A 23782-nucleotide genomic window follows, 5' to 3' on the forward strand; every position below is an offset into this window, starting at 1 on the left:
TCAGTGACTATATCTTTATCTGTTAACAGGAATACTCTTCTACCCCAACTTTATACTCCTCTTTCCCTGTGGTTTTTTCTTGGCACGATGTGAGAGGCATCTGGGCTGGAGTGAAGTAGACACTCCACTGGGCTCCCACCAAGCATTTCCTCTGGTCACTAACGACTGAAGCAGATTTCAACTGCCAAGGAAACAACGTCAGCCCTGCTCAAACCAACAAGTAGAATGAAGCCAGCTAAAATCTTCAGAGCCCATGTTATTATTTTTAGGGATTCTATAGACCACAGGAACCAGAATTAAGCGATTGCTTATTTGGAAAACAACCAAGGTAACCAAAGCTGTTTCTCATGAAATCCCCAAATGCTCACAGGACACGGAGGACACTTGCTTTCTACTCACAGTTTTAGGTGAGGGAGACCAGAAATTAAACACAAACCTGATTATTTGCAATACATCTATCACAAAACCACTGAAGTCTTGTAGGCCGAGCTCTAATGCCTGGAGTCTGTAAAATAAAATAATCATACAGCACACAAGGTAAGACTTTAGCCAAATGTTAATTTTCCCTCAATGATAGTTTTCCTTCTAATGATCCTGGCTGCCTCCTTCCCAAATGTATATACTAAAAGATATCTATAACTTAATCCCACAGTTATCAAGGACCTTTAGGATTAGAACAACCTATACTTAACCAAGGTCTAGAAGATTCGGGTTATTTCAAAATGCTACTCTGTAGGTCAATTTGAATTCCATAAATCTATAATTATTAAAAATGGCTATGTGTTCTGTAGTTGAAAAAGAAAGAAACCTTGAAATGATGGACTAAATCAACTCCAAAATATATCAAATTAGACACACACACACACTTTATAGAGATCCCAATAGATTCAGAAAGCAAAAATTATTAATACGTTACATAGACTTAATAATTATCACAATGATAAACCAATGGCTTTTAAAGAAACATGCCTTGTAAAACTTAGTGATGAAAGTATTGTGATTACCACACATGCTTGCTTAGTATCAAAAACTAAATGTTTCAAGAGATAAGTACTAAAAACAATCCAAGTACTCAGTTAGTTCATAGTCTTAGTTTATTTCAATAATTGAGATGTATGTTATAGCCTCAGTTAGGAATAACTAATAATTAGTCAATAACTCTGGCTTCAAAACAACTACTTTACAATTTTGGATACTGAAATAAAAGACAAACCACTTCACATGTAATTTTAAGGATCTGTCACTCTACCTACAGCATCTTCATCATCTATGAGGGCTTCCCTAAGAAAACACTACATTATTTAATACATGATCACAGTCCAGAGGACATATCTTTACTGCTTTCTCTACTCAGTTTTGTGGACTACATCAAGCAACCCTCAAATCTGATCTCTTATTTCTAAGCCCTCATTATGTTTTATTTCTTAAAATAATATCGTACAATGTTAAATTAAAAGCTGACGCAAGAACCAACACCTCAGGGCTTTGGTAGAACGGCAGAAAAATTGGTATAGAAGTTTGTAAATTAAGTGTTCTCATTCTAACTGTGCAAGTACCCACATTTTGGGTTACAAGAAATAAATGTGGAATAAATTAACCGTTGACATATATACATTCTCAAACATCACTACAATTTCTACTCAAGGATGTTCTCACATTATCTGTTCTGTTTCACATGCGTTACACTGAAAACGAAGCCAACATCAAATGTACACAAAAAGCCCTTGAAAAAAATACTAGATAATCCTCTTTAGAACATGGCAAAATGTAAGGGCTACATTCACTTACAACTTTCAATGTTATTGCTCATCCAAATGGCAATGATCTAAATAGCACAACCGTCATGACAAACTCTTCCTTTTTGTGGCCGATTAATCTGCCTGTCACTGGCAGGACAACTGACTTACATGGCAGATATTCCTATGCTTCACTATGAAATTAAGGACTGTTTTCCCAAATGAATCTCAATCATCAAAAGAACATCTAGGTCAGATTAACTAAATCTCCTAGGCTTCTATAACAGTCTACATTTCTGGCTTATCTCTTAACATCTTATTGAATTTTAAACACTGTAAGTTGAAAGCAAAAGACAAAAAAAAGAAAAGAAAATGTAATAAAGACATGGAGAACAGAATTCTAATTGGGATGCTAAATATAACTTATCCAAAACCAGTTAAAGCGTAATTAAAACAATGAACTCAACTCTAATTTTTCCTGTTTTTCCTATGTACAATCTATTTAATAGACAGTGAGGATAAAGTAATTATTGTAATTAAACAAAACAAACAAACAGCATGTTTGTTTCCACCTGGGTTACTGTGCTTCAAAACACACTTTTGTGCAGCTGCAATTCAGAACTAGGTTCACTTGTATCAGAAAAAAGTAATCCCAATTTAAAAAATAATTTTCATTAATTTTTTTATATCACTGATATAAATTTGCTGTTATCATAACAGGTTTCTATGTATATTAGTAGAAACAGATATCAAGTTTAATATTGATAATTATCGTTTTGAAGTGAAAACAGACAAAGATTCTTCTACTTCAAACTCAACCTCAAAGGAAATCATTTTAAATTTAACTAAAATAGTGATTTTTACCTGTTCTAAGTTTTGTTACCATTTCTGCTAGAAATGGAAAACCACTACTCTGGCTTCACATCCTCTAGCTGAAGTAGGAGGAGCAAAATCAAATGCACAAGGAGGATGGGACAAACAAAAACAGTTTTTTGACAGTTAAAAAACCCAAGTATCAATCCCCAGAGCCAAAACAGCAAGGAGTAAAAGGGTATCATGGTAATTATTAAAACTTTCAACAATTGTCCTTTCTCTACACTCTCCAGAGACAGACTTAAAGACCATGTCTAGTAAGGAGGAAAATATGGCTGAGCAAGTCAAACCAACAGTCTAATTATCCTTAACTAAATATGATCCTGGTGTTACAGAAGATACTAAGTAACTCGTGGGAGAGAGGGAGTATAAACTGGCATGAGAACTGACATCTCCTGACATTTGGGGGACAGAAGCGGGAGAACTGGAGAAGGAAACGGCAACCCACTCCAGTATTCTTGCCTGGGAAATGCCATGGACAGAGGATCCTGGCTGGCTGCAATGCATAGGGTTGCGAAAGTCGAACACGACTGAGCACACACACGCACACAGTGGGGGAACTAGCTCTAAAATCCCTTCTTTATATATGAGATCCATTTTGGCTTATTAAGGCAGGCAAATGAGAATAAAGCCCTGAATCTGATCTGTTAAAAAACAAAGGAAGGAGGAACAAAGGTTGGGAGACTGCTATAATCCAAAATTTTGGTCCTAAAGGCAAAGTCATAAAAAGAAGGGATTTGTCCCCTGAGAAGACAGCAAATTTACTCTGGCTGAAATGTTATGGCAGAGAAAGAGGGAGGGAAAATTCAAGAAAGAGAAATTCTGGAGAAATTTTAAGTTGTTTTGGTGGTTCAGATATTAAAGGTTGCGAGATCATGGAGGCTGAATTGAATACATGAAAAAGAAAGTGAAGTGTCAGTTGCTCACTCGTGTCTGATTCTTTGAGACCCCATGGACTGTAGCCCACTAGGCTTCTCTGTCCATAGAATTCCCCAGGAAAGAATACTGGAGTGGGTTGCCATTCCCTAGTTCAAGGGATTTTCCTGACCCAGGGATCGTACCCGAGTCTCCTGCATAGAAAGCAGATTCTGTACCATCTGAGCCATCAGGGAAGCCCCATATTGAATATATAAATATATCAAATCAACAGGTCCAACACCTTAACTTAATGAAACGTTATATCTTATCTCAATTTTTTAAAAAGAGAGATCATGGAAGCAGAGGCAGAAATGGTGTAAGGGAACCAACAGAAAATTTGAAATCAGGATGCAATCTCCAAATCCATGACAACTACTAACTAAAGAACCTCCACACTCATAGCCTGAACAGAAGTTTCACCACCCAAATTACTCCTCAGAGTTGTTCTGTGAAGCTCACATGAAGATGTACATGAAAATCATCTGAGAAGTATTAAAATGTTACTAATATTGGTTATACTGCTAAGCTTGTAATCTAGGTTTGAACCTCAAGAGACAAGGTTAGAGGAAAAAATGCTAAGTAAGTTTAAAGTAGACTCTTACTCATCTTGGTGTTTGTATCCTGAGAACGTGGCTCTAATGACTGAGCTGCTCAAAGGGTTAAGAATAAAACTGATACAATTCTATACAGAAACTTTTAATATGGTTATTTAACATTTCATGTCATCATTTAACTTTCTGTACTTGTCTGTACCATCTCTCCCTGGACGTAAGCTGCAATCTTAAAACCATTCATAAAATGAATTATCTAAACAGTGTTAATTTATTTAAATGGCCCACAACACTTCTTTCCTGGGAGGTGAATGAACTTGACTAAAAGAATGAAGTCATTTTCTCTAAACAAAGAAATACCACCCTATTTTATCATAATATGTAGCAAAAGAAGTATGGGACTAGAATACTAGAACTCAGGAGGCCTGGGTTTTAGTCCAATCTTTGCTACTATGAACCATAAAAGAGGTGTCTATAAACACACAACAAAATTTTTGTCTTTATGCATCAGGGGCCTTAAAAATGATAATAACATATGATCCACTTCCAAGAAATGATCCTAAGTAAATAATCTGAAAAACAAATATACTAGGAGGTAAAGATGTGAATTATGAGGACTACTTACAATAGTGAAAAATTTTCTCAAAAGAGGAATGGGCAAATCATCTTATACAAAAGAATGATGTAGTCATTAAAAATGCTTCAGAACAGTTCTTATCGACATTCAGAGAATGCAGAGACAATGATGTAGGGTGAAGAAAGTATTATGTAAGCTATATGATTCAATTTCAAGTATATACAAAAGAAATATGCATTGAATAAAGGACAGAAAACCTACAAAGATGACTAGATGAGTAGTGGCACTGATAGTGAGTCTTTAAACTTGGTGTATTTTAAACATTAACACATGTTAAGCTTTACTTGACTCTATACACAGGGGGAGGGTTTTCCTGGTAGCTCAGCTGGTAAAGAATCCGCCTGCAATGCAGGAGACCCCAGTTTGATTCCTGGGTTAGAAAGATCCCCTAGAGAAGGGATAGGCTACCCACTCCAGTATTCATGGGCTTCCCTGGTGGTTCAAGACAGTAAAGAATCCACCTGCAATGTGGGAGACCTGGGTTCGATCCCAGAGGATCCCCTGGAGAAGGGAATGGCAACCCACTCCAGTATTCTTGCCTTGGAGAATCCCCATGGACAGAGGAGCCTCATGGGCTACAGTCCATGGGGGCTGCAAAGAACTGGACACGACTGAAATGACGAAGCACAACACAGCATACACAGGGGAACAATCAGGTTGACCATCATCACTGGGAAGACAAAATACAACACACCAAATGTATTTATCTGATATTACAAGTGTATAAAAATAATTTGTGAACATTTCCCCAGTTGCACATTTCATTCCAGAATGTGCCAGAAGAATACTGGAAGGAACGAGGGACAGTTAGCCTACAGAGGATGAGACTGAAGAAGAGAGAAAAGGGTTTGACTTCCAACACAAGAAAGAACATCACAGAGAAAGCAGAGCACAAAGCTAACATTCAGTGTTTAACACTGTCCCAGACACTCTAGATGTGGTCTTAGCAGTGCTGTCTGAAGGAGCCTTAAGAGAAAGAACAGGGATAGAGAAGAAAAGTCCTGTCCTGCTCTGGGGCCTTTGCACAGGTAGCGTCCTCTAAGTGAGATGTTTTTGCTTCCACTTATTACATGCCTTGCTCCTAGTTCATCCTTTAGGTCTCATCCCAAACATAACTTCCTCAAAAAGATCTAGTCTGAAATAGATACTTTTATAGCACGTTCTGTTACAATAAAACAATTATTGCACTTTCATCTTTCTAAAGTCTATCTTTAGGACAGACTGTAAGATGTGATCCCTAACCCTTAAGGAAGGGAGAGAGAAATGGACGGGAAATTGATCATGCTGGGAAGCCATGCAAATTTTAGAAACCACGCAAATTTTATCAACCACCTTAGTTAAAGGACATTACCCAGTTTCTTTTTTTTCCTCCAACTTTACCCGGTTTGAAGTGACGAAATCTGCCAATGCCAACTTTATAAGGGTTCATAATGGGAGGTGCTGCTGTCAGATCTAAGTTAGAGCTCAATGCATCTTAAGTCAGAGCTTAGATGATCTTATGCCTCTGTTAATTCATCATTTTTGTTTAGTTGCTCAGTCATGTCCAACTCTCTGCAATCCTATGGACCATAGCCTGCCAAGCTCCTCTGTCCACGGGATTTCCCAGGCAAGAATACAAGGGTGGATTGTCATTTCATTCTCCAGTGGATCTTCCCATGTCTCCTGCTTGGCAGGCAGATTCTTTACCACTGAGCCACCTGAGAAGCCCTTAATTCATCACCAGTCAGTTCGATAGCTCAGATGTGTCTGACTCTTTGCAACCCCATGGACTGCAGCACGCCGGGCTTCCCTGTCCCTCACCAACTCCCAAAGCTTGCTCAAACTCATGTCCATCAAGTCGGTGATGCCATCCAACCATCTCATCCTCTGTTGTCCCCTTCTCCTGCCTTCAATCTTTCCCAGTCTCCACCATACTTTCTGCTAACTAAGGTCACTAGCATTGAGATATCTACTATTACATATCATTTAAAATGACTGAGTAAAGTGTCCTGAAAATCCCTACAACCACTATCCTAATTCAGATCCTATTAATCTTACTGTCCCAAACCTCCTTTCACCTATCACACATCCTTCTGCTAGTATAAACTTCTTTCTAACATTGCTGAGAATTCACTGTCTTCTGAATGAACTCCAGCTGCTTATTCAGATACTGAAGGGTCTCTGGAAACAACCTACCCTTACAAGATATTTCTTATAAATCCTATACCCCAGGATGAAAGATTTATTTAGGAAATCAGGAAAAAAATAAAACTGGCTTTGTTTGCAGTTGACAAGATCTTACATGTAGAAAATACTAAAGACTCCACCAAAAAACTATTAGAACTGATCAATGGATTCAGTAAAGTGGTAGGATGCAGAATAAACATAAAGAAGTCAGTTTGACTACTATCCACTAGGAACAAAATACCTGAAAAAAAAAAAAATTGAAACACTCCTAATTCACAAGATTATCAAAATGATTAAAAAAAAAAACAAACCCTAGGAATAAATTTAACCAAGGCTATGAAAGATCTGTACATTGAAAATTATAAGACTTAAGTCAGACACACAACACACACATACACTCACGCACATAGAAGTCCTGCCATTTGTGTCAACACAGATGGACCATGAAGGCATCACGCTAAGGAAAATAAGTCAGAAAAGGGGGAAGACTTTATGATTATCACTTATATGTGAAATCTTAAAAAGCCAAACTCCTAAAACCAGGACATAAAATGGTGGCTGCCAGGGTCTCGGGGGTGGGGGGGAACAGGGAGATGCTGGTCAAACAGTACAAACTTCCAATTCTAAAATGAATAGGTTCTGGAGATCTAATGCACAACATCACAATTATACCTAATACTACAGCTTATGTACACACACACTCTCATATTTGAATGTTGCTAAAAACAGATCTTAAATGTTCTCACCACAGAAAGGGTAATTGTTACATGAGGTAACGGAGCTGTTAAATAACACTACTATGGTAATCATTTTGTAATATATAAGCATATCAAACCAACAGGGTGTACACTGTAAAGTTATACAATGTTAAGTGTTACTAATATCTCAATGAAGCTGGAGGAAAAAAGGAACTATTTAGAGATTTCCCTTTTCTACTTCTTTGCTCTACCTCTAATACCTTTAATACACTTCCAACCCCATCAGACTCCCAAATGTGAAGAGTACTACCACATCCATCAATCCACACCCTAAATCCGGTTATCAGTAAAGTCACCTAATTTCCTACATTAAGAATAAGTTTCTCTCTTGAACTCTCAAAACCATTTATATTTTTCTTATAGCAGTTAATAGTTGTCAGTCTAATACAGATGTTATCTTCATGTATTAATCTTGTGTTCAAGAAGCTTCACATTAATTCCTTGAGGATCAATCTAGGTCTGATTTACTTTTCTCTCCCTTAGCCTTTCTTTTAGAGGAAAACAACACTCTTTCTGAATATATATAGAATAAGAATATATATATATCCTCACTACTGAAAACTCAAGAAAATACAGAAAAGTATATAGCAAAATACCAGGTATAATTCCACTCTCCTGCAATAAACGATGGTTAGAAATATAAAACTATGTTAAAACATAATACATTTATGATATATGTAAACCAATTCATTTTAAAAACACAGGTCATATAATACACCAAATCTTGTCTTGGTCTTCATTTAATGAGAGCATTTTTATGACTGGCTGACTGGCTTATCTTATCTCCCACAGTGCTGAGGATACAAAGAAGCTTTATTGTATATTTTGCTTTGGAAATTCAACCCTAGCAAATCTACCCATGGATAACACACTGTTGCATTTTGAGGAATGATAAAAATGTTGTTCAGTATTTATTATGTTCTTTCATGTGCTGGTACCGTCCTAGTTTATTACTACTCATTACTTTTAAGATTTTCAATAATCCTTAGAAAATCACAAAGGAGAACTCCAGGCCTTGAATTTTAACAGTCAAAAAATCGAGTTTCCCCCTCCTACACTGCTGGTGAGAATGTAAATTGGTACAGTAACTATGAAGAACAGTATGAAGGTTCCTTAGAAAGATAAAAATTGAGTTACCAAATGACCCTGCAATCCCACTCCTGGGCATGTATCTGAAGAAAAACATGGCCCAAATGGATACATGCACCCCAGTGTTCATTGCAGCACTGTTACAATAGCTAAGACATGGAAGCAACCTAAATGTCCATTGACAGAGGAACGGATAAAGAAGATGTGGAACATATATACAATGGAATATTACTCTGTGATTAAAAAGAATGAAAAATGCCACCTGCGGCAACATGGGATAGACCTAGAGCGTGCCGTATTAAGTGAAGTAAGTCAGACAGAGAAGGAGAAACATGGTATGACATCCCTTATATGTGGAATCTAAAAAGAAATGATATAAATGAACTCAAAAAACAGAAACAGACTCACATTCTTCAAGAACAAGCTTATGGTTGCTGTTGAGGGTGGTGGGGGGGAAGAATGGGGAAAAGGGATAGTTAGGGAATTTGGGATGGACATGTACACACGACTATATTTAAAATGGATAACTAGCAAGTACCTACTGAATACCACATGGAACTCTGCCACTCTGTTAAGTGGCAGCCTGGATGGGAGGAGGAATTTGAGGGAGAATGGATGTGTGTATATATATTGCTGAGTCCCGTTGCTGTTCATCTGAAACTCCGATAACACTTTGTTTGGCTACGCTCTAATACAAAATAAAAAGTTAAAAAAAAAAATTCAAGTTCCTACTTTAATTCAACTCCAACTAACCATTAAGAAAAAAAAACTAAAAATGTGCCTCAAATATTTCCATATATTGCATGCCTTGCTGTCCTACCCTAGGGTATTGCAGAAGGATTCTGTAAAGCTATTCTTTATCCTTTAAGCAGTTCTATACACTTTCACTATAAAAGTTCTGCCATCAGTATACAGCCATTCCTAAATGATTACACTCAACGAACTGTTGTACACTGGCAAAACCTTAAGTAATTAAGAGGCAGCGTCTCTTGCCTATTCATGTGACAAGCATGTACCTTACACTAAGCATAATTTTGTGAATTACGTGGGGTGAAGAAGACAACAGAGTCTCTATCTTTAAGGGGCAAAGAAAATAAATATTATTATTACCATAATTCAAGAAACATGCAAGCTGCTTTACATACTAAATTATGTGATTGAATCTTAAAGATACTATATTCCCTTTCACAGATGAGGAAGCTTAACAAGGTTTAGTAACTTATTCTTTATCACAATAGGAAGTAGATGACAAAAGGAGAACCCACTCTTAAGCCTTTTGCTCTTCCTATTATGTCTTGCTTATTACACAGAGAGAGGCATCTGCTTTCCTGCTGTAGAACCTCTAATCGCTATTGTCTGAATGCCTGAATTTTATTTCTGCTCTGATCAGTGCCTTACTATATTGATAACATGCATACAGAGTTGCAGAACTCAACAGGCAGAGAGCTCCCCTCATTTTCAGACACCTACACTGTGCACTTCCAAGTGAGAGAATTTATACCCTTTCCTAGAAAATACAAATGAACTACTTGAGCTACAAAGGCACCTGTCCGAGACAGTACCCCCTACTTCCCTCTGCTAGAAGGACAGACTGGTTTAAAGAGAAAAAAAGAAGAAAGTTCTGAATTAAATTTCACAGTCCTTTTTCATACTAGACATTTCTCTTCTTTGAAAAATGTCAAGAGAAACTAATAATTTTCTGGGTTCTGTGCCTATATTTTCAAATCCATTATATGCAGTCATCATCATAAAAGCAAGGAGGCCAAATACTACCTCTGTGTCTCATCCATCATGGGACACCCATCATGGGACATCCATCATGTGCACTTTCGGGAAAAGATGGCTTGCTAGCAATAAGGTATATCTGAGAGAAACATGATGACTGATATATTTATGTTTATTTTACACACATTAAGCAGTATCTAAGATGATGTGTCCATCTTCTATGAAATGATTTTTTAGGGGACAGACTGTTTTAAAACCGAAATTAATCACAATTTGGACAGACTTCATAGTTGCCCTTTGACTTATCAATTTCAGTAAGCAAAATTTCAATCAAGCCTAGATAAAATATACTAATCCTAAATAGCCCAGGTTTGTCACCTACCATTTCCCATAAGCTGCTTACCATAGTGAAAAAAAAAAGAAGAAATTTTAAATTAAATGCCAAACAGTTGCAGACAGCACTTGTTTGGCTGATTAACTTGTAGACAAGCATTACAAATAAATCTGAGCATGGTCTGCAGCAAATTAAATTCCACTGCTTTTAAGAACAAAGAATTCCTTGGCAAAGAGGATTAGCAACTTTACACCCAGGAATGCCAGTTTAATTTAATTGTTCCACAATCCAAGATTTAATATGCAAATGTCATTTTGATATATAACAGTGAATTTAACAAAGTGAAGAAACAAATTCAATATACAACCAGGCTGCCTTTTCTGAACTGTAATTACATACAATAAAGAAGCTGGCCGAGTCTCCCCCCCTCACCCCACATTATTGGGACTGAATTATATTAACGTGAATCAAAAAAAAGTGTAATTAAAGGCTAAAATTTTTAAACATATTCTAATTAAGAGTCTAAATAGCTGTACAGATTAGAATACTGTAGTTAACATCATACCTCAATGATCTTCTTGGCTTCTTTGTAATTTCCTGTTTGTAGGAAGGCAAAGAAGAGATCATAGAGCATAGTCATTTCACCCTGTTCTTGGCTCACAAAGTCCATTGCTAGAGAGGAAAGAAGAAAATATATTAGAAGAAAAAATATAGAGTAACACAGTATCACTTGAAGAATTCTGAACAAATATCAGAAAACTTTAAAATAAATATTCAGAATAACTTAAAGCTTATAGCTATATGAAACAATTTTCTGTAACATTCTTTACCTAACAGCATATATTTATGACATTAAGCACTTATGACTAGCTTCAAAGAGAAATGGTGAGATTGGATGAAAATCCCCACAAAGGCAGATCATCAAAAAGTGGAGCAAAAAAAAATAACCAAGGGCAACTTTTCAAAATGAACAGTTACTAAAAACAAGGACATCTGTAACATTAAAAAAAATTTACCTGATATTTTTCTCTTCAACTCAGAAGCGCAACAAAAGTTTCTCTGGATGTGCTTGTCTTCCTGTTAAATTTTCTCCTCATAGCAACACATTAAGATTACAAAAGCAAGAAAGAGGAGGAAAAAAAAGACTAAGAACCCTAAGATATTAGAAGATAACTAACCTTTCTGAATTAGCTCAGTCTCGCCTTTCTCTATCAGCTTACACAAGACATCATGAATCCTTGGCAGGATTTTATACTTTTTATAGCAGTCAATGGTGCTTTCAAGAGCAGCAGGTAAGTCATCCCTTGGAAACAACAAAATATTAACAATGAAAAAATATATCTAATTAATCTGAAAGATACACAATGACAAGTCAAAAAGTACACAGGCAGCTTTTACTTAAGTAGACTACCACAAAGCCAAAATGGAAAAAAAAAAAAAAAATAATCCTTATATAAAAATCAGTGTTCAGAGTACAGACGTCATCAGTGGCTCCTTGTTTCCTCTGCTTCACCTTTTATTATTTCACTTGCTAAATGGCACTTTTTAATTAAGAGTCCAAAAGATGAAGGCATTTTCTCATATTATATAGAAGTTGCTGTAAGAATGCATTGTTTCTAAAAACAAGGACTACTATCAAATATTTTTTCCAACCACTTACATTTATGGTTCTCAATAATCAGATTTGGGAAACTTTACTAAATGTGCATCATTGGTCATCAAGAACTTCTCAAGCACTTTCACCTTTCTCACCATAATGTCCAAACTGCTGCCTCTCCAGATAAAGAGGAAATAACTTCAGGACTCATACTAGGTGTGTAATTAATTTAAAAGATATTTTCATTAAGTTATTTATTAAATAAAGAGTAAGGAAATACATTCTTGTGGGTCCTCAAAACCTATTTTATCCTTTGGGAAACATCAGTATAAGAAGTTATTAAGACCTTGGGAAAGCTGTTTAGATAATGTGATCCATGTCTACCTGCCACTTTCCTTTATTTTTAAATAGATGAGGAAACTAAGGCATCTAGAGATTGACTGATTAGCCTCAGGCCACTAGGAAGGTACTGCCATCAGGTCACTGGATTCCCCTTTTCAGAGTACATCTAATTATACATTATGCTCTATTAAAAAGCAATGTTTAACCTAATAAGGTGATATAATTTGGAATAATAAATTTAAAAGATTTTTTAAAAGAAAGTATGAAATGTACTTAGAAAACAAACAAACATGGTTACAGGTATGGATCAAAAAGTATAGCTAGTGATAATCTTTGTGGAGAAAACACATTTCTCTCACACGTGCAACAGTTTTTGAAAGGAAGAAAAGCCTTTTAAAATTTTCCGCTGAAGCCCTCACATTTTGGTTCATTATACAAATGTTATGTTGCCCTAGATTGAATTACTATTTTATCCAGATTAAGATTTTAAACTGTACTAAAAAGTACAATACCATGAAGAAGCGTTAATTTTACTGCAATAATACTGACACAGTGAAAATGAGCCGATCGGAATGGAACTCCACCTCATCCCCTTACTGAGCCTGTTTACAGTGCATCTTCTGGTACCCCACAGAGTCATTTGAATTTTTGTCATTTGGGGTGAAGACTAAATTACAGGTTAATTTCAAAACTGCAAGTAGATGCTGCAGGCTAGATTACTGTCATACAAGGGAAATGCTACAGAAGCTACCACATAGGATATAAAGCTTTATATAATCAGTATTTTCCTTTGCTTCGGATACAAGTTCAGTTATTACCTTTCCACAATCCCATTTAAGGGAAAAACAAAATATTTTCAAAAGAAAAACTAACACATAACGGATTTTTAAAAGGCAGGATGATTTGCTTTTTCAGGTCAATTCCCAAACTAGAATAGTATTGTATCTCAATTCTATTTTCCCTACATTAGGTCAAAGCTATCAATAAATGAATGAGTAACTGTTCGGTCAATCAAAGAGACACACTAATAGTCTTTGGTCTCCAAATATATGCTTCTGAAGATTACACATGCTCAGAACAACAACAGAAAAGACAAGGATAGCAAAATGGAAACAATTCATATATATTTGTTAGTAATTTTAAATAACAATGTCACTGATCCTAGGTTGCCAACAAAATGAATTAAAAATCTGTAATGAAACATTTCATACCTACTGATGATAGAAATAACTTATGACTAGTCATTTCTTTTCCATTCCTATTTACATTCTGACTTACGTTTGGCTGGATCATGTAACCTTAAGAAAGAGACAAAAATATCCATTCCTCATATAATTTGATGTCATCATAATCTTTCCTATTTAAGCCTGAAAATTCTGGTTATGGAAATTAAAAATATGAGAAAGTATCTAAAACTGACATTGCTAAAATATTGTTGTATTTTGTATACTCAAACAAAATACTCATAGGACTTTTGAATTTCAATCCTAATTGAGAAGTACTACATGCAGCTTGGCTATAACAATGTGACATATTTCAAGAAGTGGTGATAAAAAGTAGATTATCACAACAGTTGAACTCAAGGATCTTTGGGTCTCCTCTCAGTTCTAATACTCTAATGTGAGGTTCTATGAATTTGAGCTTAGTAGGTTCACCATCTCAAATGTTTCACACTAGCAGAGAAAACCATCACATGACTACTACTTGTATTAGGCAGGATTACATCAGTAAGTGCAGCAAAATATCAAATGGAAAAAGGTTGAAACTGCTTTACACCCAAACGTGGGGGAAGATTTAATTAATCAGTGTAATTCTATATCCTAAAATGACTTTGCTTTCTTCTGTATGCTTTAAAACACTAGAACTGATTTAAAACTCTACTCTAAAATAGAAATAAAAATTTAGCCACTGCTTTCAGAAACCTCAAACAATACTAAGTGAAAACCAACTCTAACATATTATCTCTCAGAAAATCCACTATGATATTTTCAATGACTAGACACCCCTCAAAGTATTTCAGTGATATATATAAAGTAATCTTCATAAATAAAATATATGCTAATAAAAAGTAAGCAATCATTTAAAAGTATTTGTGATTGATACAAATTAACTCAATATGACTTTAAACAAAATTCTACAAGCTGATGAAATAAAAGTAGAATGGAACAAAGATCTTATAACGATACCAGAAAACAAAGCCCTCCTAACTCAAATTTCTTTATAAATAAACTAAAAATCACAAATGTGTTTCATACAAACTTGAACTGTTAGAACAGGAACAACCAGTGATAACTATCTATTTACCTATCGATAGCTTTAAACTTAGTCTGCTTACCCATAACTTCCAATTCAGAAAGTATACTTAATCAAAATTTTAAATGACAAATATTGATTTTTTTAATTGGAATAAAGTGCTTCGACATTATGCATCAAGTGCTGGTGAAGTGGCAATTTACCTAAAGAGCTTACCGACTGAAAAGCTCTCAAAATCTGAAATCACTAGAGAAAAGAAGGTCGTTGGGGGGAAAAAAGTTCAAAACAAGGGAGAGGGGGAAAACACCTTAACACTCTTAAACTCCGACTATTCTATAAACCTTAAGCAGATGTTCAGTGTGGAAAGAAATCATTCCAGGAGAAATCACAGACTTTGCAAAAATTATTCTGTTAAGAGAACCAGTCCCTGAAAGAGCTAAATGTTTTTTTTTTTTTTCTGTTCATCATCTATAAATGAGGAATCTTCAAGGAGACTGGTGTTGCAATTACAACTAATCCTCCCCAAAAAATTAACTGTGTTGAAGGCTTTGTAATTTCCCTAGGTACAATTTAGCTGTCACTTACTTTAAAATTTACTCAAACATGCGTTCGGAACAGCACTAACTTCACATGTCAAGTGCTTTCCAGCCAATTGAGTCTAAACTGGAAGTCGGTGTTAAACAACTGAATGATTAGACAAGATAGCTCATTTCCCTGCTCTTTTGTTCAGAATAAAATGCCACATTTACATTATCAGGCTCAACAGGATTTTCTGACAGAGGGAGAAAAAACCCTACTGAACACTGTCCGTACTGAGCACATGAAGCCTGTCATTTCCCAATCATCCTTCAAAAAGCAATAGCCATGAATGTAACTTAATTACGACCCAATGATCCTTGACGAAAAATCATCTTATCACTGTCCTGTTCCCCTAGGGCAAATGAACCACTTTTGTCCTTTGGCACGGATGATGCTAAATTCTTAATTGCAATAATGGAGTAAAAGAGCCAAACCTCCTTAATTTCCTTTCAGCACATAAAGAGTTTTACTCTAGAAGGCAAGCATTCCCATAAATAATAAAAGTATCCAGTACAAATGAAGATGCCAAAATTAAAGGGAAGTGTATATGACAGAATAACCACCATCCTAAAAAAGTAGATTTCCCACTTCTGCAACACACTGAAGTGTTACAGTGTGTGAGTTTTAAAATGTACTGGCATAGGTTCATCTTAACGGAAATTGTGAACTCAAGATTAACATAGTAAGAATTCTGGGAGGATTATATGCACAAAGTCCATGATTCACTTAAATGAAATGCATGTGGGTATATACAGCTTATAGCACAAATCAGCACAGAAAAATCCTTAATGGAAAGCAGAAATTAAAGTTTCTTTGATCATTTGCACTAAATAATCCAGTTAAACAGCTTCAAATATTTTTCATATGCAACGAAACCAAAATGAATCAGCTATACAAGAAGTGAACCTGAAACTGCATCATACAAATTCTTAGGCTTTTAAAACTAATGGCCAGATTTCATTAATTTTATTTCCTTTACCATAGCACAAAGACTAATCAAAAGCTCTTTTAACCTATTTTAAAACATTTTTCTTTCTTTCTTAGTATGGAGTATCCAGGTCATCTTTCTGAATCAAGCATGATTTCAATTAAAAAAATATTTTTTAAGTAGTTACAAAGGAAAATGTTTAATGTTCATGTGGACTACATGTAGACATGTGGCTTATAGAACCCCAATGTAAACGAAACACATGAAAATTTTGTTCAATTCAGCATGTTTCTTTTCTGTTCGATACAAGAATTATTTTGATAATACAAATCAGATTAAACAACTTCAAAATTTTGCAAAGCTGTCATTATTTTGGATTTCCTTGAGCAAATGAATAAAACAAAACGTATTATTTTTCATAACAATAAGGACTTTATACACTATCCGGTAACAAACAGATACAATTAAATTTCTCCTGTGTTTTATCCGATGCTGGAAAATTCAGTTCAAAATTAAAATCTACTGAATCTTAAAGATCACCTTTCTAAGGAACTCAACCTCACAGATTTGTTCCAGAATTACAGTATGTAAGTGACAGCTTTCTTCACAGTCTGGCAATGATTTTCCAAAAAGGAAAGGATGAAGATTTTGTATCATGCTCTGAAATGTTTCTCTTAATTTGACCTCAAGTTTGAATAAAAGGCTCATTCTCCAGATGAGCTTATACCTGCTGAGGCCAGTTACATGATATTATTGAAGATCAAACATATTTAATCAAGTCAAATACATGTAGACTTTTGGGGAGGCCAGTGTAATTAATCCTAGTACTGCACTTGTCATAATTCTGAATAATTAGCTATCTTCCATCATTTGGAAAAACACAATTGAAAACAAGTTTCAAAATCAATGTTTTCCTCCAACTTAGCCCCGATTAGGAGTGCTACTACTGTACTCTGCAAAACATGAAATTTCCTTTATCCCCTTAATTTCTTCTTTCTGACTCTAAAAGAGTCGACAGAAAGTTTTTATCATGACAGATGAAACTGAAAGATCTTGTCAGGGAAAAAGGCTCTGCAAAGCAGAGACAGCAAAAAACAAAAACAAAGTTAGGCAAATAAAAATGGAAGGTAACAATTTCTCTTTATATCTGAAAGCAGTAAAAAAAAAAATCATAAAAGGTACTAATTTACATTTCTCTAGCCCAATTAACAGGGACAGTCAAATTTAACTGAGACAAACAAATCCCCGTACTATTAAATCAGAAGCACAGAGTATGCGCCATGTTAACATCTGAATCCCATGCTTTTCCCATTTTCCTCTGGGGGAAGTTCTCCTTGGTTCATGAGCCCCATCTGCAGACCTTTCTCGGAAAACTTTTCATCTTCTGTCTCACGGTATTTCTGTTTGTAAGATACTTCTTTACCATGGCCTCGTTTTCATTGTTAATTATTTTATTTTTGCCCACTGATGGAGGAGGGCCTAATTCTTCTGGGCACTGGGCCCATTTCTTTCAAACCCCTATGCAGAGCTCCACATGCAATCTGCAGAGATGGGTCTTTTGAGATCATCAAAAAAATTCTTGGAGGAAGCATGTTAATTACAGGATTTCTATATAAAGTTGGCTGTGAACACGAGAACTCAGGAACACAGTAATTGTTTGAATCACTATTCTTTAAAAAGATGTAATGCTGAGATTGTGGAGGTTAAAGACTTAGCCAAATCAGTTAAGTTGATAAACTGCTTTTTGATTGGATGTCAAAGAAATTATTTCACAAATCATTTGTATGTATGAACGTGTGTGCACACATATATAAACATAACATAGTTAGATGTTTTTTATTCCACACTTTCAATATTAAATCATTCATTATATTCAATTAATTATGCTCTTAGTAAATAAAGAAAAACTACCAGAAATTTGGGAAGAATATGAGTACACTAAGATTTATCATTTACTTTTCTCCTGGCATTGATACAGCAACATCCAAACTAAATGAGAAAACCTCAATCACAAAATAAGCAATTAGAAAACTGTGCTAAGTCATGGAAGAAAGTGGCAAAGGGGAAAGATCTGAGAAATTTTTAGAAACAGAAAAGAAAAACAATGCTAGACGAAAAGAAGATAATAAAGGATGCTTTTTTATCTTACTAAAATGATTCACTCTGTACAAGAATGTAGGTTGACTTTATGATTTACACTTGAAAAAAATACCTTAAATTGGGCACCAACATGAACATTCCAAATACAGACATTTTCAAACTCAGTAAACCTTACCCTATTAACAAAATTCATCTTCTTGCCACAAGACACAGAGACACCTTATACAATAACTTAGCGAAGCTACAGTAATTCCTGTGTTGGTACACATAATTAAAACAATACACGGAAAAAAGGATCCGTCAAGAGACACTGCCACATCATAACATGAACAATAGTGACGAAGTCTAACCAAAAGTCCCAGAGAATCCTTTCTTATATTTATCAATAATTAACACTTATAAGGCTCAAAACTGGGGAAAACTAGATTTGGTTTCATGTACTATCATCACATGCCCCACCAAACCGCCCCCCCCCCCCTCAAAACCGCCATAGATCATTCCATTGAAAAGTAATCCATAGGACCACAGGGTTGTTGGCAATTTTAAAGGTCACCTACACCACAGACATTCTCTTATTTGGTGGCAAATAAGGCTTCCGCAGCATCACAGAGAATTTACAAAATAGAATCCCTGTATGATTAGATTCATTCTTTCAATGCCAACACTCAAAACTGAAAATTCAATTAACTTACTTTTCCAGATACAGAGTGACCAATGGGGAACTTAAGGTGGTAGATGGTTTCGCTAACCCTAGGGTCACGATGGCTTCATGCAACTGTTTTACTGTTTCAGTTTCACCTCGTAAAGCTGCACCATTTAGGATGTGGAAAAAGGACAAGACTGTTGCATCTTTGATAAGAACATCCTTCTCTTTCATCTCCTTTAGAATGTTAATAGCATCTACAATGAAGTAGCACAAAAGACCCTTAGGTAATTTCATGTAGGGAAAACAAACTGCTATTAAAACAGCATTTCAAGCCCAGCAGGAATGTAAATTCTAGTGTATAATGCCGATTTCAAGTTAATTACTACTTGCATTTCTAAACGAGACTACAATTATAAATCCACAATAGCATGGTTTTATCATTTCCCTGCAACTTTGACTACAAATTATAGATAGGGACTGTGTGCCCACTCTGCACCACATAACCCTGAACGGTCTGCCCTATAGCTGTGAGATCCTCCTAAATGGATGCTTTTATCGTTCAGAGCTAACATCTGCTAAATCACACCATTGTTTCTTCAGCAGATGGCTTGTCAGGAGGCCAGATAATAAAGATGTGTTTACACTGTATATACAGCCAGACTAATGGTCTGATACCGATAGGGCCTGTTTGCTATGTCGATACTAATTAGCCAAGCAGAGCCAATGAAAGCTTTCCAAAAGACTGCATGTTAATACATTAGATTCATTAAGCTTCATTAGGAAGGCAGAAACAAACATTTTAGGATATGGAATAAGTGCATTTTTATAATGTTGTTATTAATTATTGCACAGACAAAATGTTTTGACCACTTTATAGAAAGTGATTTTAAAAAAGCAGGCTAATCTTCATAAAGGATTGTCTGTGTTAGAAAAATTTCCTAGGGAAAAATTCAACAATCAAGTCAAATACTTTCTCCATACATTTTTCACTATAATGATTTAAAAACAAAAAATCTTCTCTAGGAATAAAAGGAAGACAGGGAGGTTTTTTTTAAAAGTTTCAAAATAAAGTCTAATGAGAAAGTTAATAAATAATCAAATAGTTAAGAATAAATTATTAGGTATAATTACATTAGGCTTAGCATTATCCCAACTATAAGAAAGTTAGAGGATACACATCAACTATATAAACAGTTAAGCTCTCTGCAAACTTCTGTGTGAAACCTTACTGAAGTATATATTTTGTTAATGTTATCAGAAGTGAAGACAAAGACGCCTGCAAAATTCGTATTCTTGAATAAAGGTTATATTTACAGGTTTTATGTCCAGCCTTCCAATGTTCTTAAGCAAAAACAAAGCCATTAGTGCAGGCATATAGGCAAATTGTGCCATAAGTCATGATCTTCAAACTCAACCCAAACAGCAATGCTAATAAAAACTAGCTGCAGAAATGCAAAAAGCACTGAGCTGTGCAAATGTAAATGACAAGCTTGCCAATCCATTAAAACTAATGGCCGACACTGTCCGCGCAGCTCTGGTTGGATTCACATGCAAATTTGTATGCAAAGTGTTGAAGCACTTTGCAGGATGGACATGATACACCATTAATATCAATTCACATGTTATTCCAGTGGGAAGATACTTGCATCACACATTTCCTTTATGTGCCGATGCTTACCTTGGAGCTTGCCATGTTTTCCCAATACTTTAACGAGTCTTACATACTTGCCGGTGTCAAGGACAGCAGAAGAATCTAAACGGTCACTAAAAATTAAAGTCATATTTATATTATGTTAGAAGTTGTTTAACTGTTAATAGCAGTGCAGTATCTACTTGACCACTTTTCCAAAAATCTCAGAATCTGAATTTTTATTAACACTGGCTTCTACCTTTTAGTTCAGGTTTATTTTTGAGGCCATATGCAAATCTACATGTAATTATATTCAAAGAAGTAAAAATGTAATACCACATGTATATTATCTTTCCATCTGCAAATGATACGAATAAGGAATGCTTCTGTTTCATGGCACTTAAGGTGATTCTCACTTTGTTGCAAATACTGAAATACCCCCAAGAGACTTTTTTATTTGGTAAATCTATCAGTGGGAAGTCAAGGATACCTGAGAAACGGACAGAATTCTGTTTACACTACAGTACAGGAAGGGGAATATTTAACAAGCCTTATATAATAGTTACAACATCACTGTTGTGATATGCAGTTGTATAATCAAGAAGAAAAAATCTTGGCTTCAAGGAATAGAATGTCTTATCATACTTAAACAAAGACTCCTTGCTGAAAACAAGCCATAATTAATCAAAGAGTATTACAGTATGAAATTTCAAAAGCACTCACAAAAGAGAATTTTTAAAATTTACATTATATGAGAGTGGATTCACTCTACATGAGCCATCAAGGGCTGTAGAGCAGCATAAACGCTGATGGTTTGTTTCAGTGCCAGGGTACTCACAATTCTCGTTTCAGGTTCAATGCATCTTCTGCATTATCATGTCGACAGCACAAATTTATTAAAGCTGCATAGCCACCGACAACCATATCTGATTCATATTTTGCTTTCAATTCAAGAGCTTTTTCCATGTTCTAAAATAAAGGAAGGAAATGAAAAAGAAGTAAGAAATTAATATAAAAGTGTAAAATTTCTAGTTTCCATGTTCAGAGTATAAAAAAAGTTAACACTACTTTTAAAATAAATGGATACACATTATTAACTTTACCTTGCTCCCTGGTATTTTTACTCTACCTTTTAAAAAGCAGGAAAGATATATATGAAGGATTCAAAAGATTTGTTATCTGCAATGCAAAACTGATCACTATGCCAAATTTGATGTTTTAGGTTTGGGTACTGTATTATGAAAAAAGACTTCCAGATTAAATATGTACCAAGTGAGTCCAATTTCCATGCACAGAAATATATATCACTGCCAAGTTCCCCACAGTCTGTAATGTGCAGGAAATATTTTAGAATTTAATAGTGCCATATTATAACCTTAAAGTCAGCTGTATTTTTTCCCCTAAAAACACAGGCATATGACCAAATGATACTGAACTAGAAACTGAAAAAGTCTAGTGATATACCCCAACTGCAGACACACACTAAAATGAACAAAAGTACAGCTGGACGTCTGCTGAAAAAAGGCGAAAGACCCTTTATCTCAGAAAGAGCTTTTTTCCAGCAGGAAAATGGAATTTCAATCCCTGCATTAACAACCTAGTAATATTTGACTTGCAAATGACTACTGCATGTATCAGTTGCTTGACAATCTAGATATGAGAGACCGGAGCCATGGCTTGAAAGGACATTTGGCATGTATGATAAACCTATCACGGCTGTTACTATCATTCACTTTGCAGATTATCGTAAACAAACTACGGCAACCCGAAAACATGCCATTCAAGGTGTAGCTGAAGTTAGTTAACCTCTCATTTAATTGCATTCTTCACAGACATGATGTATAATAATCAATTGTAAAAATAATAAATTTTATATCAGGCTTTGCTTACTTTTATCTGTAAAGAATTTTTTTATCTTAATAGCACATTTAAAATATTTAAACAAACGTTACCTCTTCTGAACATAGCATTAATATGAGCTGCTTTAGGATATCTCCTATAGGTTGATTTTCAGCTTTTAGCTTTTCAAGTTTAGACTCCAAATCAGATGATGAAGGCTGTGAAGCAGAAATGGGAAGAAAAAAGAAGGAAAGAAATTTACTACAAAGAAAACGCACCCTTTGTCACTCTTCTCTTTAAACTGCCCTTTCCTAAATGTCATAAATGCTATCAAGGATATTAATGTGGGGATCCGGGATGGACTTGAGGGATTTATAAAGCTTCTGATATTATATGCAGATTTCTTAGATATAATTTTTCTGAGATGGTAAACGACTTTTACCAACTTCTTAGAACTATGCTAGAGGCAAAAATGTTAGGAACCACTGGTTTTAAAAGGACATAGTCTAGAACTCTCATTAAATGAGGTTATTACAGCATGTAGAATCTACTCAAAAAACATACTTACTTTTCTAGAGTCGGTCTTCTCTCTTTCAACCAACATATTAACATCCTAAAATCAGGATTTAAATTAGGATTAGAAAACATATGGAAAATATACTAGCAAATGTCAAAAGCAAATTTTGGAAGTCTCATTTCATTTTTCCATTTTCCAAAATTTTCCTGAAATTCTCTTCAGACTTTATAACCACTGTAAAAAACACTTTTAAATACATTCTTCAATATATAAACAGCATTCACCAATAATCAATAAAAAGCCTTGTTTTAAAGGCTATCATTTAAATAAACTTTTGGCCAAAAGCAATATATTTAAATAAAACTTTGACATGCCTCTATATATAAATTCAGCATTTTAAGAAGTTGATTATTATTTCACACACACCTTAATCAATTCAGGAACATGGTAGCTATCCAGCAGATTACGAATGCCTCTGTAGATATTTTCAGGAATTTTTACATTCTGTGCAAAGGGGAGGGAGGAGGGAAAAAAAAAAACACAAGTTTTAGACAACTAAACTGA

The 23782-nt window shown here is 35.1% G+C and overlaps 1 protein-coding gene across 1 annotated transcript in view; it reads right to left on the reverse strand.

Moving 5' to 3' along the window:
* Nucleotides 1-23782, reverse strand: part of LRPPRC (leucine rich pentatricopeptide repeat containing) — a 99553-nt gene that overhangs the window by 33026 nt on the left and 42745 nt on the right. The window contains exons 18-26 of the mRNA XM_043468453.1: nucleotides 23645-23722; nucleotides 23270-23314; nucleotides 22815-22919; nucleotides 21701-21831; nucleotides 20911-20996; nucleotides 19279-19486; nucleotides 11966-12090; nucleotides 11353-11459; nucleotides 437-505 (exon numbers count right to left, since the gene is read on the reverse strand). Of these exons, the coding sequence (XP_043324388.1) occupies nucleotides 437-505; nucleotides 11353-11459; nucleotides 11966-12090; nucleotides 19279-19486; nucleotides 20911-20996; nucleotides 21701-21831; nucleotides 22815-22919; nucleotides 23270-23314; nucleotides 23645-23722 (954 nt within the window). The remainder of the gene's footprint in view (nucleotides 1-436; nucleotides 506-11352; nucleotides 11460-11965; nucleotides 12091-19278; nucleotides 19487-20910; nucleotides 20997-21700; nucleotides 21832-22814; nucleotides 22920-23269; nucleotides 23315-23644; nucleotides 23723-23782) is intronic.

This window comes from Cervus canadensis, chromosome 5, assembly GCF_019320065.1.
Source record: "Cervus canadensis isolate Bull #8, Minnesota chromosome 5, ASM1932006v1, whole genome shotgun sequence".
In the NCBI taxonomy this organism is placed as follows: domain Eukaryota; kingdom Metazoa; phylum Chordata; class Mammalia; order Artiodactyla; family Cervidae; genus Cervus; species Cervus canadensis.